Raw genomic sequence first — 18,247 nt, forward strand, 5'->3', positions numbered from 1 at the left:
CCAGTGCTTCATGCAGGCACTGGTACGCCCGTACTGGGACGTACCGCCTGCAAGCCCCCACTGGGGCACGCCAGCTATCGCCGCAGCCCAGCTCCACTGCGCCTCCCGCCAGCCAGCTGGTCTTCGGGTCTCTGCCGTGCATGCACGGGGGATAGGACATATGCGGGGGAGGACAGGACTCGCATTGCATTTTGGGGCCTCGCCCCAACCTGGAAGCAAAAAATGGGCAAGGCGGGGAGACAGGCACATTCGCAGGAGGGTGCGGGAGAGCAGAGTGGTCACGCACACATGTGCGTGGGGCGGGGCCCACGCAGGGGGATTGTGCACATGGGGTCCTGTGTGCATTGTATTAGGGGTGCAGGCACGCGAGTGCCCTATCTCGCATGCGCTTTTGGCATTCAATAACAAAAAGGTTAGCCATCACTGGGCTAGAATTTTAAGACTTTCTGGAATTCCAGCATGGTAGGAGAATATTTGGAGCTCGGGATTGGAAAGAGGGGCCCTTCTGATGCTTTGGCAAAGGCATGACAAGAAGCAATGGATGGAAACTAATCCAGGAGGGAAGCGACCTCCTGACAGTTAGAAGAATCAATCAGTGGAACAACTTGCCTCCAGAAGTTGTGAATGCCCCAACACTGGAAGTCTTTAAGAAGATGTTGGATAGCCATTTGTCTGAAGTGGTGTAGGGTTTTCTGCCTAAGCAGGGGTTTGAACTAGAAGACCTCCAAGGTCCCTTCCAACTTTGTTATTTTGTTCTGTTCTATTCTGTTAATCAGTGGAACAACTTGCCCCCAGAAGTTGTGGATGCTCCAACACAGGATGTTTTTAAGAGGGGACTGGACAACAACTTGTCTGAAATGGTATAGGGTCTCCTGCTTGAGCAGAGTGTTGGACAGACTAAAAGACCTCCAAGGTCCCTTCCAGCCCTGTTATCAGTCATTAAATGAACCATCACACAACCAGACCTGATTTACTACCATTTTTACTGTGGGGGTGAAGCAAATAACACGGTTGTTAACCACACTGCTTAGTGTCTGAAATTCTGGTCCCAGTTATGGTTGTACCTGTACGGGAAGCCCCATGCTCACTTTGTGTAAAACAAATTCATGAAGTGTGTATATCTCTGGTGATAATCTATTAATCATATCTAAATTGCCATGATGGCATTTTCAGCCCTGGCAGTTGGCGAACAAACAGTCTGTGATTATCTGGGACGTGCCCCGACTCCACCCTTCCGAGATTGAAAGGGCAGATTCTCCACCCCGATAATGTTCTCAATAGCTCCAAAGCTCAGTTCAAGGCCAAAGACCCAGCCCAATCTCTCACAAGGCCAAAGCAAGACGGCCAAACTGAAAGAGCAGTAAAAGAAAGACTTTGTGGGCTCCTTAATTAATACAGAAATGAATTTGCAACTTTTTCAGCAAATGTGGAGAGTGGCCTATAGGGATATTCTGGGAAAGACAGAAAACAAAGAATGGCCCACTCTTTCTCCTACTGGGTATGAAGATCAAAGGGGATGGGACTGCTATCATGTCATCAAACTAGACATACCCAGTTCTTGCAACCATATATATTTTATTCTCCAGTCCCCTCATCCTCTTGGTTGCTCTTCACTGCACTCTTTCTAGAGTCTCAACATCTTTTTTATATTGTGGCGACCCAAACTGGAATGCAAGTGTGGTCCTACCAAGACATTACAAAGTGGCATCAACATTTCACATGATCTGGATTCTATCCCTCTGCTAATGCAGCCTAGGACTGCGCTGGCTTTATTGGCAGCTGCAGCCCACAGCTGGCTCATATTCATGTGATCGTCCAGACTCCCAAGATCCTTCCCGCAGTTACTACTGTTGAGCCAGGTACTCACCTATTCTATACCTGGGCCAGTGGTGGGTTTCAAAATTTTTTGGAACTTACTCTGTGGGTGTGGCCTCCTTTGTGGGAGTGGCTTGCCGGCCATGTGACCGGGTGGGAGTGGCTTGTCGGCCAAGTTCAGAGAACACCAAAGGACCCCACAGTCCTCTCCCTCCGTATCTTTTTCCTTTTTGTCCTTCGACTTCTCCTCCTCCTCCTTTCCCCACAACCCCACTCCCTTCTAGCACTGATGATGTTACCTAGTTTGGTAATGAAATGCCTGTAAGAATACCACCAAGCTCAGAAAGCAGCAAGGATCCCACTATCCCCCAACGCCTCTTTCTCCCTTTCTTTCTCCTTTTTGTCCTTTCTGCTCCTTCCCCGCCCCCAACCCCCTTCTAGCACTTCACCAGTGCTAGAGAGAAGACCGGAGAAGTTTCTCTTCTCAGAAATTTCTTCTCAGTGGAGCGGTGGCAGCCTGCCTGTCCCTTTCAGGAGCTCCACTGAGGAAACTTCTCCGGTCACGCCCAAGCTGGTGGAGCGCTGGCAACCGCCGGCCCGTCGCCAGGGAGACAGTCAGTGAGGTGAACCGCGTGGTTGCTCGGATCACACGGGCACAGCCCGACCGGAGAAGTTTCTCTTCTCAGCAATGTCTTCTTGGGCTGCGCCCGTGTGATCTGAGCAACCACACGATTCACCTCACTCACTGTCTCCCTGGCAACGGGCCGGCGCTTGCCAGCGCTCCACCAGCTCAGGGGCGACCGGAGAAGTTTCTCTTCTCAGAAATGTCTTCTCAGTGTCCCTTTGAGGTACTTCGACCCCCGGGAGGGAGGGTGCGGGGGGGGGCGTAATTCCAGCCTCACACACGTTGCTCAATAACCCTAACCTTCGCGCTCTTATCTGCGCTCTCCTCGGTTCCTCACGACTGCAATAGATGTCCAGAATTGGCTTTTGGGGCTAGGGTTTTCGGCCCCTGCCGCTTCTGGACATCTATTGCCGTCGCGAGGAGCCGAGGAGCGCGGAGAAGAGCGCGAAGGTTCTTGGCGCTCCGGGAAGCTATGAAAGTGGCTGGGAGAGGCGCACAGCTTGGTTTAGCCTCCCTGGACATCGCAGCAGCAGCCCCAAGTGCGCTGATCTCACCATTTTTTGCATCGGGGCATGCTGCAAGGGGGGGGGGAGAGTGAAGACCTTTTCCAGCTGGCGCAAAGGACTTCCCCGGACTTGCTTTAGAGAGCACAGGCCCGCACCTCCACCACCAACAATCTGGAAAATGTCTTTACTCCCTCTCTCTTGCAGCAAGCCCCGATGCAAAAAACGCCAAGGCCTTGCGAGTGAGTGACAGGGGCGGGGCAGGAACTTACTTCCGGGTTCATTGACTAACCGGATCACCCGATCCGGTGCGAACCGGCAGAAACCCACCACTGACCTGGGCCTTTGGCTTTTCTTGCCTAAATGTAAAACCTTACTTTTCCCTGGATTGAATTTCGTTGTTTTCTTAAAATGAAATTCATTTTTTAAAATATGGTTTTTAAAAACCAAACTTAATCAGGAAACGGCAAAAATTCCAGAGAAAGATACAGTTAAGGATATGACGACTGGCCAATCCTTCCTGGGAACAATTCAGAGACATGAGGAGTGGGCTTACTCTCGGTGTACTTTAGCGAGCGAAAGACTTTTCTTTGTGGCGTAACTCGTTTGATGTTGGGGTGGTCTTCCAGCGTCTGCACTCCAACTTTCTGATGTTCGTCAATCTGGATCACTTCAAAGTCACTGGGGTAATCGCTGGCTGGGTTGTTGCGGGGTACAATCCTCCAGTGTTCTATCTCGCTGCTCTTCAGCGCTCGTGAAATAAACTTGCTTCTCGCTTGGGCTGAAAAGTAGCCGTTGAACGCCACGATATATTCTGCAAAGGGACCCCGTTAGAAAAAAAAAATACACATTAGAAAAAGCAAAAGGAAACCATACGGTTATAACAGGTGTCCCAAAACTTTTCATTGGAACAAGTTCAGGAAGGGCCGCTAAATCAATTCATCCAAGGAGACACGGAGGGAAATTGTTCTTGAAAACAAGTGTCAGCCCTCCTGGATAAGGCAGGCAGGAGACGTGACTTGGATGAGGCTACTTTAGCTCTTTTATTGTAAGAGTGTAGTAACAGTGCCTCTCTCTCAGCCCAACCGATCTCACGGGGTTGTTGCAGGGAAGGTGTGTTGAATAGGTTCACTATTTGGAGTTATTTGTAAAAATAATAAAGCCATAGGATAGGATAGGATAGGATAGGATAGGATAGGATAGGATAGGAATAAGAATAGAATAATAGGAATAGGAGTAGCAATAGGGATGGGTTGGGAGGGGATAGGGTAGGATAGGATAGGGATTATTGATTATAGGGAAGGGAAGGGGAAAGGGGAGGGGTAGAGAAGAGGAAGAGAAAGGGAAGAGAGAACAGGAACAATAACATAAAAACACTCTTGCAAGACTGAAGGCACAAGCCACCGCAATCAACTGCTTGGTCCATTAGGGAGGGTCTCTGCTAAGTTTCTTCCTCTGATCATTAAACCATTGGGGGCTCCTGCTTCTCTTCTCTGATTGCTTCCTAGGCAGCATCTCTTCCCCTCCTTTGCCCAAGACCATCCCCATATTCCATTAGAGAAAGGAATATGAAACTGGGCGGCACCTAAGTGCTCCTTGATTTTCATTAGGCCAGGTGGCATACATCAAAGTATCAAAAACTCCTTTCAGATGCATGAGCTCCAGTTGTCCTCAAAATATGACCACTCATTCAGCGATTGTTCCAAGTTGCGATGGCACTAAATGAGGGCTCCTTGCGAGCAATCTGTGGAGATGTGATCCCTGTGGCATCCCCGGAGTCACCCGATCAAGATCTGTGATGCTCAGTGCTTGGATGTGAGCTGCGGTCATCCTGTGATCCCAATCTCTGGCATTCCTTGCCAGATGCCACAAGCAAAATCAATGGGGAAACCAGAGGGAAGTCAGAAAGTCACACCTGCCACTTCTATGTCTGCCTACACTCCAGGCAGCCTCCGCCCCCCCCCCTCCGTGCTCCAGAACACCTGCTCCACTACCCCAGCTGATTTCACAGGAAGTTTGCCACTGCTTGCTTTTAAGGGCCAAGAGAGAGTGGCCGGCCCAAGGTTACCCAGCACCTTTGTATTTAACAATACAATACAATAGCAGAGTTGGAAGGGGCCTTGGAGGTCTTCTAGTCCAACCCCCTGCCTAGGCAAGAAACCCTATACCGTTTCAGACAAATGGCTATCCAACATCTTCTTAAAGACTTCCAGTGTTGCAGCATTCACGATTTCTGTTCCACTAATTAATTGTTCTAACTGTCAGGAAATTTCTCCTCAGTTCTAGGTTGCTTCTCTCCTTGATTAGTTTCCACCCATTGCTTCTTGTCCTGCCCTCGGGTCCTTTGGAGAATAGTTTGACTCCCTCTTCTTTGTAGCAACCCCTGAGATATTGAAAGACTGCTATCCTGTCTCCCCTAGTCCTTCTTTCTCTTAAGCTAAACATACCCAGTTCTTCCTATGTTTTAGCCTCCAGTCCCCTCAACATCTTTGTTGCTTTGTAATGTAGAACTCAATTGTAATGTAGAACTCAATTGTTTCCCTATTTCTAGCCTGTACCAAACTGACTCTCCCATTAATTCTTCCAGATTACAGTTCGTTTAAGTCAGGGGTGTCCAAACTTGGGAACTTTAAGACTTGTGGACTTCAACTCCCAGAATTCCCCAGCCAGCTGGCTGGGGAATTCTGGGAGTTGAAGTCCACAAGTCTTAAAGTTCCCAAGTTTGGACACCCCTGGTTTAAGTGACCATTCAGTTCCCTCACTGAAAAAAGTGACCTATGACCTTTTGTCCACACTTATGACTGTTGCAGCATCCCCATGGTCACTTGATTAAAATTCAGACGCTTGACAACTGATTCATATTTACGACGGTTGCAATGCCCCAGGGTCACGCGATCCCTTTTGCAAGCAGATTCACTTAAGAAACCTTTTGCGGATTTAATTGCTGTGATTCACTTAACAAACATGGCAAGAAAGGTCGTAAAATGGGGCAAAATCCACTTGACCACTGTCTCAGCAAGAGAAATTTAGGGCTCGGTTGAGGTCGTAAGTCGAGGAATCCCTGTATTAATCTATGTAATTCTTATGAAATCTCTTGATGCAGGACACCTAATAAAAACAGTTCAGGTTTAAAATCTACATGTTGTCCTGTCATCTTTTCTAGCCACTTATGTATTTTTGACCCCCATTTTTTTTTTGATTTAATACAAGTCCACCACATATGATAATATGTGCCCATTCTTGGGGTTACATTTCCAACACTGGCAGGACACCTTGGTATGTTTGCTGTTCACACACAAAGTCTGATGAGTCCTGACACGGCAAGCCCCCAACACATCTGTAACATATAACACTTTATGGCAGATGCTCAGGTCTTAGTCAGCAGGGATTCAATATTCCCCAGGATTAGAAAGCCGGAAAAACAAATACTGTAGCCCATGACTCATCTCTGGCTTAAACAAAACAGTTTTCATACATCGTATACAACACGCACTTTGCCACCTGTGACAAAGTAGTTAATAATGAGCTAGACTTAGCCAAGGTCACGGTCTCCAAGGCCAGTTGTGTCATTTTGGCCTTCTGAGGACAACAATCCTACCAGTGTCTTTCCCAGTAATAAAAATATACTGCAAATAAGTTAATCAGCCCTTCGATGCCAGGATAACGTTTCTCTACACAACTGCCTTCTTCTCCACAAGCCAGTCCGGTCCTTTTCAGCAGACCTTCGCTTTACAGGGAGTCCTCAACTTACGATCCAACATTTCTGTTGCTAAGCCAGGCATTTATTAAGTTTTGTTTCGTTTTACGACCTCTCTTGCCAGAGTTATTAAGTGAATCCCTGCAGCTGTGGAGTTAGCAGCACGGTCGTTAAGTGAATCTGGCTTCCCCGTGGAGTCTGCTTGTCAGAAGGTTGCAGAAGGGGACAGCGTGACCCCGGGATGCTGCAACTGTCATAAACACATGCCAGTTGCCAAGCGTCTGGATTTTGATCACATGACCTTGAGGATGCTGCAACAGTCCTGTGTGTGTGAAACGGTCGTTGAGTCACTTTTTTTGCAACTTTGAACTGTCACCAAACGACCCGTTGTAAGTCAAGAACTACCTGTAAATGGTAGTTCTCCACCTGTAAATGGTTTTAAGTCAAGAACTATCTGTAGTTTCATTTTATGAGAGAGCGCCAAACATTTTTATTTATTTATTTTTGCAGCCAAGAAATTAAAAGTCGTTCGCTCCTGGGGAGGGAAGCTATGGCAAATCTAGACAGCACACTAAGAAGCAGAGACATCACCCTGCCAACAAAAATGCACACAGTCAAGGCGATGGTTTTCCTAGATCCGGGATGGCGAACCTATGCCACGCATGCCACAGGTGACCGCATAGCCATTTGTCAGGGCATGCGGGGCGCTGCCCTGTCAGCTGGCCAGCGCGCATGCACATGCTGGCCAGCTGAATTCACCATTTTTTAAAGCCATTTTTCACCCTCCCCGGGCTCCAGAGGCTTTATAGGAGCGTGGGGAGGGCGAAAAGAGCATGCAAAAAATGGGGGGAGCGCCTATAGCACGCGCATGCACACTGGGGGTCACGCATTGCATTATGGGTGCAGCACACCCGCGCATGACCCCCCTGCGCTCCCCCCCTTATGGCACACGAGCCAAAAAAGGTTCGCCATTGCTGTCCTAGATGGATGGCTGTGAAGGTTGGACCATAAGGAAGGCTGAGCGCCAAAGAATGGAGGCCTTTGAACTCTGGTGCTGGAGAAGACGCCTGCAAGTCCCTTGGACTGCAAGGCCATCCAACCGGTCGGTCCTAGAGGAGATCAACCCTGACTGCCCTTTAGAAGACCAGGAAACTCAAAGACTTTGGCCACCTAATGAGAAGGAAGAACTCCCTGGAGAAGAGCCTCATGCTGGGAAAGATGGAGGGCAAAAGAAAAAGGGGACAACAGAGAAGGAGGTGGCTGGATGGAGTCACCGAAGCAGTAGGCGTGAGCTTAAATGGACTCCAGAGGATGGTAGAGGACAGGAGGGCCTGGAGGAACGTTGTCCGTGGGGTCACGATGGGTTGGACACCAACTTTGCAACTAACAACAACAACATTTTTGCATTTCCCAAAGGCTGTGTTAAATCTTGCTGCAAAGAACTCATTACCATGTTCCACAACAGTTGAGGAGAATTCCACCTTCAGGGTCAGATGAGAGCAGTCGAGGCATAAATGACTTTCGTGAGAGGAATTCCCCAGCCTGGTGCCCAGGTGCTGTTTGCCGCAGAGCAAGACTGCCGTTAGAAACAACCAGGTGTTTGCAAGCCGCATGGTCAGGCAAGGAGGTGGTTTCATTTCCAGATTTCCATGGATTCAATTCACACAGTGATCCTCCATGAATCAGTTCTTTCTCTCACCCCACCCCCACCCCCGCCCCCAGTCTCTGGATTTCAGGGAAAGCTGCTCTTTTAAGAGCTCTTTAAGTTGACGGCGTTAAAAGTTTTGTCCGAGCCAAGCAAAAGTCTCGTCTGCATAGTCTTTCCGGATGAAGCCTAATCCCCAGGCTCATTTCTTTCTCCGTTTTTTCTCCATTTTTCATGACGGTATCCGGTCACTCGGGATTCAACAGATCGGCCCTGTACTCCATTTCAGACAAGACCGAGTGGAAACGAACCCAAAATTTAAGGGTAAGGGTCGCCGCTCATATTCTTTTCAGATGCAACCTGTAAAAAATAAACATTAGGCGAGTTAAATATTGGTGAATATATTGACATATCTGGTCTGCAATGCTGTTTTAGGTGCTCCAGTTAAAATGCCAGGACAAGCTGTGGAGGAAATAATGACAGTAAAAACAGATCGTGGCTGCCTCTCACTTTAAAAAAAAATCCACAATCATTCCATTGGTTGCAGGCAAACTACAAGGCCAAATAGGGTCAGTTTGGCAAAGTGGGAAAAAGCACCAGGCTAAAAAGTCGGAGACCATGAGTTCCAGTCCTGCCTTATGCACAAAGTTAGCTTGGTGACCTTGGGCCTGTCACTCTCTGTCGACCCCAGGAAGGAGGCAATGGCAAACCGGTTCCAAACTCTTGCCAAGAAAACTGCATGGACTGGTCTGGCTGACAGGAGTCAACGCTAACTTAAAGTCACGAAACTTTCAGACTACAGGAACCAAGAGAACAGATCCTGTGATCTGAGGACACAGATCGACCTCCAAGGGCTTCAACGGCCCTCTAAAAGGATGCAGATTACGAGCTGTCTGCAAGGAATATAAATCCTTTCATTCCTCGCTATTCAGTCAGAGCTGAAGAAGCTTCTCGGATGAGAAGCGAAGTGTCTTCAAAAGGGAAAAAAACAAGAAAGCACTTTTGGGACAATCATGAGCTGATGACTGAGAATATCTACAAACCTGTAGCCGCACAATTTGGGATGGACACTTTTCGAGTGGTGTGGGAGTAAAAATGGATTTCCAGAGGGAAAAAATTGCAGACTACAGGAACCATTTGCACAATTCAGATGACCCCGAGGACACAGACAAGCCTCCAAGTGCTTCAAGGGGCCCTCTAAAAGGATGCAAATGTCCACCTAACTGCAAGGAATAAAAATCCTTCCATTCCCCACTATCCTGTCAGAGCTGAAGAAGCTTCTGGGATGAGAAGCGAAAGGTCTTCCAAAGAAAAAACAAGGAAGTCCAGTTGCCTCCTGAAAAAAGCACCTTTAGGACAACTGGGACCTGAATGGCTGGGAATCTCTACAGACTTGAAGTCGCTAAATAAATTTGAACAGTGCAGTCTTCCATCATGTCCATTAAACCATCATTTTAAACTTCTGAACATTACAAGGGAACTGGCAGAAAGGCAAAGTGGAACTGTAGTGAACAAAACAACGCAAACACAACAGACGCTCGCATTCTTTAACACTGGAAAAGAAGTACTTCCAGCAACACAGATCCGTTGTGCGTGCAATGTTATCGCAGGAGGACATCTTGCTAACGGATGTACGGGTAGTCCTCGACTCGTAATCACAATCGGGACCGGAATTTGCATTGCTAAGCTAAGCAAGGTGGTTGTTAAGTCAGTTGTGCTTCATTTTACGGCCTTTTTTTTTTTGGTCATGATTAAGTGAATCACGGCAGTTGTTAAGGGACTCATGCAGTCATTAAGCTTCCAACTTCCCCCTTTGGTTTTGCTTGTTGGAAGCCAGCTGGAGAAGGTCGCAAAACGGTGATCACACAACTCAGGGAGCTACAACCGTTATAGGTAACCGGCTGGTGGCCAACCACGTGAATTGTGACCACATGACCCTGAGGATGTCGCAATGGTCATAAATGCAAGGACTGGTGGTAGGTTGCTTTTTTTTTTTAAAGTGTCATTGTAACTTCAAACAGTTACCAAACCTGCAAGTTGAGCGTTACCTGCAATGAACTCACTGCAATGTGCTTTTCCACATGAACTGAGGAATCAGATCAGGATATTCTAATCTGAAAAGAGCTTCGCCTATTTATAACGTATTTACTTTGGGCAGGTGAATCAGAAACCAGCTCGAAGCTATTTACACAGTGGCCGCATAAATCTTGCCAGGGAAATACGCAACTGAGCAGGATGGGCCAAAGGTAAGGTCAAAAATAGGTTCACTAACAAGGACAGGTTAGAGGAGGAAATGAAAACGGTCAACGATAGGCAAGAAGCAACTCTGCAGTCCAGCCTACTACCTAACAAAAAGAGCAGGAATTTTAAAAAAGGCAGGTTTTAAGACCTCCACACCCACTTGAGCCACTAGAGTGGGGAGGCAAGGAATGTTGTGGGTCCCATCCCCTAAAGAGGTACTGTATTTTTCAGAGTATGAGACGCACCTTTTTCCCCTCAAAAAAGAAGGTGGAAATCTGGGTGCGTCTTATACACTGAATACGGCATTCTTTGCCTCCTGAAACCCTGGCCCCTTTGCAAAAATGGACTTGCAGAGGTTTTGGGAGGCTTGCAAAGTGCTCCTGGGGACTGGAGAGGGCCTTTTTGCTCATTTTTGCCTCCTCCGGCTCCCAGGAGCACTCTACAAGCCTCCCAAAGCCTCTGCATGTCCGGGTTTTTTTTTTTTGCAAAAAATGGCCCATTTTTGTTTGCAAAAAATGGACCATTTTTTGTTCGTTTTTAGGCCCCAGGAGCACTCCAAGAGCCTCCCAAACCTCTGCATGCCCCCCCCTTTTTGTGCAAAACACGAGGCGTGCAGAGGGTTTGGGAGGCCTGCAGAGTGCAAAACCTTTTTTATTTATTTACCTCTTCAAAATCATGGTACGTCTTATACTCTGGTGTGTCTAATAGTCTGAAAAATACGGTACACCATGTGGGACCCACGAGAAGGGTCTTCTTGTCAGAAGCCAGTTGGGAAGGTTGAAAAAAAGCCACCCTGGGACCCTGCAACCATTGTAAATACATTTGCCAAGTGCCCGAATTCTGATCATGAGACAATGGGAATATTGCGACAGTTGTTAAGTGTGAGGCTCAATCCTACATCCCTTTGTTTCCAGTGCTAATGTAACCTCAAGTGGTTGCTAAACAGATACAGGTAGTCCCCAACATAGAACAGTTCATTCAGTGACAGTTTAAAGTTACGATGGAACTGAAAAAAGGGACTTAAGATCGTTTTTCACACTGACGACCGTTGCAGCATCCCCGTGGTCATGCGATAGAAATTCAGACGAAATTCAACTGACTCACATTTATGACAATTGCAGTGTCCTTGGGGTCACATGATTTCATGACCTCCTGACAAACAAAGTCAGCTGGGGAAGCCAGGTTCACTTAACAACCATGTGAATAACTTAACAACGGCAATGGTTCACTTAACAATCGTGGCAAGAAAAGTCGTAGAATGGGGCAAAACTCACTTAACAAATGTGTCAGCAACAAAGATTATGAGCTCAATTGTGGTTGTAAGTCGAGGACTACCTGTACCATCTACAGAGGAAACGACACACACTTTCACATCCCAACAAACACACCTCTGCAAACACGTGTATGTTCCTCAGGTATTTTGGCATGAGTATAGTAAATTAAACAACCAAGGGGACATCACACATCCTTGACTTACTTGCTTGCTCCATGTTGAACCATACACTAGGGACATTTCCATTTAGTCCTTCCTATGGTTTATTTTCTTCACAATCAAACGTCTAGTCCTTATTCACACACAAAGATTCCATAATTCAGGCCAGTTTACTTTATGATACACTTTCTCTAAGTCATCAAATCTGCAGTAAGCTTCTCACCGACTTGCTAAAAGATAACAATCTGATCTGCCAACATAAAGGTACATGGCAAATGTTTTTACTTCTCACGCCCTTCCAGTCCAAATTTGGCCAAACAGTTTTCTTATGGTAATACGTTTGACAAATGGATTTCCTTAACTTCAGGTTTGTTATCATTTCTTTTGTACAACAAGAACAATAATGCCATTCTTCAGTCATCAGGTATAGCTCCACGCACATAAAATAGACGCATAGTTTACTTATGGTTATGCAACTGGCATTACATACTGGTACTTTATAAGGAAACCATACCTTTATTTTAACTTTCTTCAGTTTTCATTATCTATACCTGGACCTTACAACTTTCAACATGCTCACTGCATACTTTTTCATAACTTTTCTCTTGAACACTAGTATTAATAGCATTTGTTTCAAGTCCACTGTTTGACATAATACTATTATTCCCACATTTTTCTGAAATCTTTTAGCATTCTCTTACATCTGTGTTACTTCAAATCATTTAATCAGACTCTTTTATTTAGCACTCCTCAGCTAGTGCCCGAACAAATTTTTATTTCCATCAAAATCACCCTGCATTTCTTTTAATCTTACCTGCTTCTTCGATCTACCTTCTTTGCAATTATCTTTTTCTCTTTGTACACATCATGTGTTTCACTTCTGCTGCAATCATTTCACTTCAACTTTGCACCAGGCACTTTTTTTTTTTTTTTTTTTTTTGCATATTCCTATTAGCATAACTCTCCACACAACTCTGCAATATCTTTCCGCTCCTCCTGGTAGCTTTCGTGTCTCTTCCTTTAAAAACATGCCTCATTCGTTCTTTTTAGCATAGTATCTCCCGAGAGTTTCTCAGACAGGTCTTATATTTTAAAAAAAGACTATTCTAATTAATTTCCTGAAATCAAGCAACACATGACTAAGCAACGAAAATTCTCATTGCGTTTCAAATCATAGAAACCAACCAAACTTCATTCAAAATCAAGCAACAGCACACAGGATTGCAATCAAAAATCTAGAAAGTTAATACATACTAGAAAGAGTATGGTATGAACTATAATTTTTTTTTTAAAAAATGTACCCGTAGCAGTTTGCTTTGTAACTTCAGTGTATTATATGAACCAAGCTCTTGTGGTTTATAAATTATAAAGGCCATGTCTTAGCATGTTGTTATGGGAACGCCCATTGTTTAACTACACTGTCAGAATCACAATCAGATTTAAGAAACTGCAGCATGAGCATTTTTCCTCACCCTTGAAGGTTTTCTTCTCACTTTCACATTATAGTCAGAAGAAAATCTGTTAATATCATAAAAAATATGAAGTGTGTACGTGTGTGTTTGTATGTGTGCATGGGGAGGGGGGAGGGAGGGAGGGAAAGAGAGAGAGAAACATTTCAAAGCACAGGAGTTTTCCGAAGAGAAAAAGAATTTGTATGCAGTTCTGAAGAAATACTGATAGCTGGAAGAGGTTTATGAGCAGGCTCTAATTCTCATGCATCTGGGTTATATTATTTCAGGCTAGACGGAGGGATTGTCTTCTTGGAATAATCTTCAACACACACAACTGTCAGAGAGTAATCTCCTTTCTCTGTAATAAATCGTCCTGACATGAGAAAAATATCCACCCTTGGGTGCATTTAGCCACGTAAGTCTCCATCCGCAATCTACCGTATATGACGCAGCCCAGGCTGTTTACTACCGTGTTTCCCCCAAAATACGACGGGGTCTTATTTTCTTTTGCCCCACGAAATATGGCCTTGGGCTTATTATCAGGGAGGGCTTATTGTTTTGGGGTTGATGGGCAGCTGCTCCCTTGTGAGCGGGCTCCCGAAGAGCCGGGCACAGCCTCAGGGGCGAAGCAGCCATGAGGTAACCACGCTCACGAGCAGCCGCCTGGTAAATCCCCTCTCCAGCCGCGCAGAGTGCTATTCACTGACCTAGGGGGTATCACTAAGGCGCCAAGCTCCCGCGGCTTGGCACATTTGTGATACCCCCTAGGTCAGTGAATGGAGCTCTGCCCGGCTGGAGAAGGGGGTTGCCCGAGCGCCTGTTCCCCCCTAGCCTCACCAAGCCCTTGCACAGCTCTCCCAAGGCACCGCCACTGGCCGCCGCCGCCCACCACGCTCCGAGCATAACTTCCAAACTCCAAAACTCGGCTGCCGAGTCTTCCAGCACCGGCCACTCTAGGAGTGCTCTCTATGGTGGGCTGGACAGAGAGTCTTCTGGACAGAGAGCCCCTGAGGCTGTGCCTGGCTGTTCAGGAGCCCGCTCGCAAGGGAGCAGCCGCCCAGCAACTCCCCCCTCCGGCCAGGCATAACGCAACTCCCCAACCTAGCGGTATCCCAAAGGCAGCAAGCAACGTGAGCGCCTTTCCCCCCCCTACCGCAGCTTGGCGCCTTCGGGATACCGCTAGGTCGGTGAGCGGTGCTCTGCCTGGCCGGAGGGGGGGGGTTGTCCAGGGGGTTTATTTTCAGGGGTGGGCTTATATTTTTGCCCACGCGAAAAATGTGGCACGGTGTTAGTTTCGGGACAGGTCGTATTTTCGGGGAAACACAGCATTTCGAAGACGAAGACACATCATTGCCTGATGTGACAAGCGAGAAACAGTGAAGAGGAAGAGGAAAACATTTTAAGTTTCATTTGTCCATGTTTTGGGCGGTGGGTTTCTTCTATTTGAAAAAAAAAACATGTACTCCATCTTTCTTTAGGTTTCCTAGACATTGCGGTGCATATAAGTCTAAGTGATACTGCTCATCATTTTCAATCAATACACAGAAGTGGTTAGATCATGATTTGTAATCCAGTTGGAAAACCAGCTAGAGCTGCTGAGAGTCTGGCAAGTGTACAAGTTTAATAAATAATACAAGTTGTCCCCGAGTTATGACCACAATGGAGCCCAACATTCCTGTTGCTAAAGGAGACATTTGTTAAGGGAGCTTTGCCCCATTTTACGACCTTTCCTGCCACAGGGTTTTAAGTGGATCGTTTCCGTTGATCAAGTGAGCAGCCCGGTTGTTAAGTGAATCCGGCTTCCCCCGTCGACTTGGCTTGTCGGAAGGTCACAAAAGGGGATCGATCATGTGACCTTGGGCCACAGCAAGAGTCGTAAGTATGAACCAGTTGCATTTTGATCACGTGATCACAGGGCTGGTTCAAAGGTCGTAACTGTGAACGACGGTCATAAGTCACTTTGTTCATTGCCGTTGTAACTTTGAACAGTCACTAAATGTAGTGTTGTTAAGTCCAAGACTACCTGTAATTCTGAGCAGCTAAAGGCAATTTATAGTGCAATTACTCTAAGTCAGGCATGTCCAAAGTGCGGCCCGGGGGCCAAATGTGGCCCTTTTTCAAATTTCAAGCGGCCCGCAGCCTCTTCTCCCCACTGGAGTTATTTGTTTAGTCTTTCATAAAATACCGTATTTTTCGAAGTATAAAGATGCATCTTTTTCCCCTCAAAAAAGAGGCTAAAAATCTGGGTGCATCTTATACACCGAATACAGCATTTTTTGCCTCCCAAAACTCTGCCCCCTTCACCAAAATGGCTGTGCATAGCCTTTAGGAGGTTTTCAGAGTGCTCCTGGGGGCTGTGGAGGGCATAAATGAGCAAAAAACGGGCCATTTTTTACTCAACTTTGCCCCCCCAGCCCCCAGGAGCACTCTAGAAGCCTCTTAAAGGCTATTCATGCCCTTTTAAAAAAAGGCCCATTTTCATGGGAGAGTGCAAAAACTTTTCTTTTAATTTGCCTCTTCAAAATCTTGGTGCGTCTTATACTCCGAAAAATAAGGTCGTTAATTCGCATTTAATGTTAAGGGTTCAAAGAATGTCAGGCTGAATGATCGGCCCCACACATTTTCACCTCACCAAATCTGGCCCTCCTCGCAAAAAGTTTGGACACCCCTGCTCTAAGTGTTCCCTGGCCAATATTGCATTTCCCTTCTCTTCTCCCACTCCTGCAACTGGGAACATACTTGCTTCATATCCTCCTGGAAATCTGAACAGCCTGTTTCCCAAGGGGATGATTACGTTTTAACCCCCACTATTTCAAGTGACAGTGGCCAACTCCTCCCACCATAAGGGAAGCAAGGCCAATGTTTTGTTTCAGGTTTTTTTGAGTTGAGTGAGAGTACCTGAAACTTTTCCTCTGCACCTGGGCTGTTCTATAGTTGGAGGCTGGCGAGAAGACAACTTCTTAAAGCTCCTTTAGGCAAAACTCAAACAAATGCGCCCCCCTCTCCAGACTGAGATGGAGCCAGTTTGCCCAATTCTGTAAACTGAGATGAAGTCAGTTTGAATAGCAGTTAAGCTGCTTGCCTAGAAAACCCACAGACGCTGAATTCTAGTCCTGCCTTAGGCATGTAAGCCAGTTGGATGACTTAGGGCCTCTCAGCACACCCCACTTCACAGTGTTGTTGTTGTAGGAGAAAATAGGAGGAAGGAATATTGTATGTGTTCCCTGCCTTGAGTTACTTATACAGCAGTAAAAGTGGTGATAAATATCTAATAAACAACTCAGTTTGCCCATCTCTACGGACTGAGCTGGAGCCAGTGTGCGTATTTCTGCAGCTGAGAGGCCAATTTCTTAAATGCACAGCCTTCCTCTACCTGTCAGATAATTCCCCCAACTCCATCCTCTTTGCTGGAAAAGGAAATAGAAAATAGGAGAATAGAAAATAGAGAATAGAATAGAATACAGAATAGAACAGAACAAAACAGAATAGAATAGAATATTGGAATAAAGAATACAATGGAATTGAATTGAATAGGAATAGAACAGAATACAATAGAAAGAATAGAACAGAACAGAATAGAATACAGTAGAATAGAATGAAGAATAAAATACAGAATAGAACAGAATGCAGAATAAAATAGAAAGAACAGAATGCAGAATACAGAATTCAGTAGAAGAATAGAATTCAGACTAGACTAGACTAGAACACAACAGAGAACAGAACAGAATATAGAACAGAATATAGAGGAGAGTAGAATAGAATAACAACTTTATTGTCACTTTGATGATGGCATAGACCCGGGATGGCGAACCTATGGCACACGGAGCCATTTGTCAGGGCACGCGAGGGGCTGCCCTGTCAGCTGGCCAGCGGGCATTCACATGCTGGCAGGCTGAATTCACCATTTTTTAAAGCCATTTTTCACCCTCCCCTGGGGCTCCAGAGGCTTTATAGGAGCCTGGGGAGGGCGAAAAGAGCATCCCCCCCTCCCCGAGGCCCTCCAGAGCTTCATGAGGTTTCCCAAAGCCTCCGGAGCACTTAAAATGATGCTCCGACCAAACCGGAAGTGACTTCCAGTTTGCTCGGAGCGTCATTTTGAGTGCTCCAGAGGCTTCAGGGAAGCCTCCTGAAGGTCGCTGAAGCCTCTGGAGGGCCTCCGGGGGTGGGGGGTGGGGGGAGAGGCTGTATAAAGCCTCTAGAGCCTGGGGAGGGAGAAAAGAGCATGCAAAAAATGGGGGGGAGCGCCTGTAGTGAGCACCAGGGGGTCGCGTTTTGCATTATGGGTGCGGCATGCCCGCGCATGACCCCCCTGCGCTCCCCCCACTTATGGCACGCGAGCCAAAAAAGGTTCGCCATCGCTGACATAGACAAAAAAGCTGTTAGAAAATCTGATAGTCCTGCTATAGATACTTTGAAACCTCCTCCCAGAGGGGAGCAACAGAAACAGACCATAAAGTGGGTGTGGCAGAGTCCCTAACGATGCTTTGAGCTCTAAGCACAGAGCCCTTATAAGCAGCATCCTGAATAACAGGAAGCGAGTTTCCTATAATCTTCTCCACTGTCCTTACCACTCTCTGTAGGGACTTTCTATGCCACCAAACCAGACAGGGTTGCAGTTTGTTAAAACGCTCTCAATCCTGCCTCTGTAAAAAAAGGAGAGGTTTGAGAGCAGGGCTGTCAAACTCCCGGCCCACAGCCGGTTTAGCATGGGGCTGGGGGGAGTCCCGATAGTCACATGACGCTGCCGTGAGTTTGACACCCTGTCTTAGAGCTTCCTATGATCTTTTCGGCTGTCCTTACCTGCAGGGTGTCACCCTCAAACCCTGTTGAGGTGCAGC

General features: G+C 46.6%; 1 protein-coding gene across 2 annotated transcripts in view; it reads right to left on the reverse strand.

Annotated features, from left to right (window-relative positions):
* Positions 1-18,247, reverse strand: part of MBTPS1 (membrane bound transcription factor peptidase, site 1) — a 58,208-nt gene that overhangs the window by 39,029 nt on the left and 932 nt on the right. Inside the window, exons 1-3 of one of the 2 annotated variants that reach the window (XM_081963332.1) lie at positions 12,773-12,871; positions 8,091-8,645; positions 3,500-3,757 (exon numbers count right to left, since the gene is read on the reverse strand). In XM_081963332.1, the coding sequence (XP_081819458.1) occupies positions 3,500-3,757; positions 8,091-8,277 (445 nt within the window). In that variant the 5' untranslated portion in view covers positions 8,278-8,645; positions 12,773-12,871. Of the gene's footprint in view, positions 1-3,499; positions 3,758-8,090; positions 8,646-12,772; positions 12,872-18,247 lie in introns of those variants that run through there. The other variant, XM_081963331.1, reaches the window with a different exon arrangement.

Source organism: Natrix helvetica (assembly GCF_964273705.1).
Source record: "Natrix helvetica genome assembly, chromosome: 10".
In the NCBI taxonomy this organism is placed as follows: Eukaryota; Metazoa; Chordata; class Lepidosauria; order Squamata; family Natricidae; genus Natrix; species Natrix helvetica.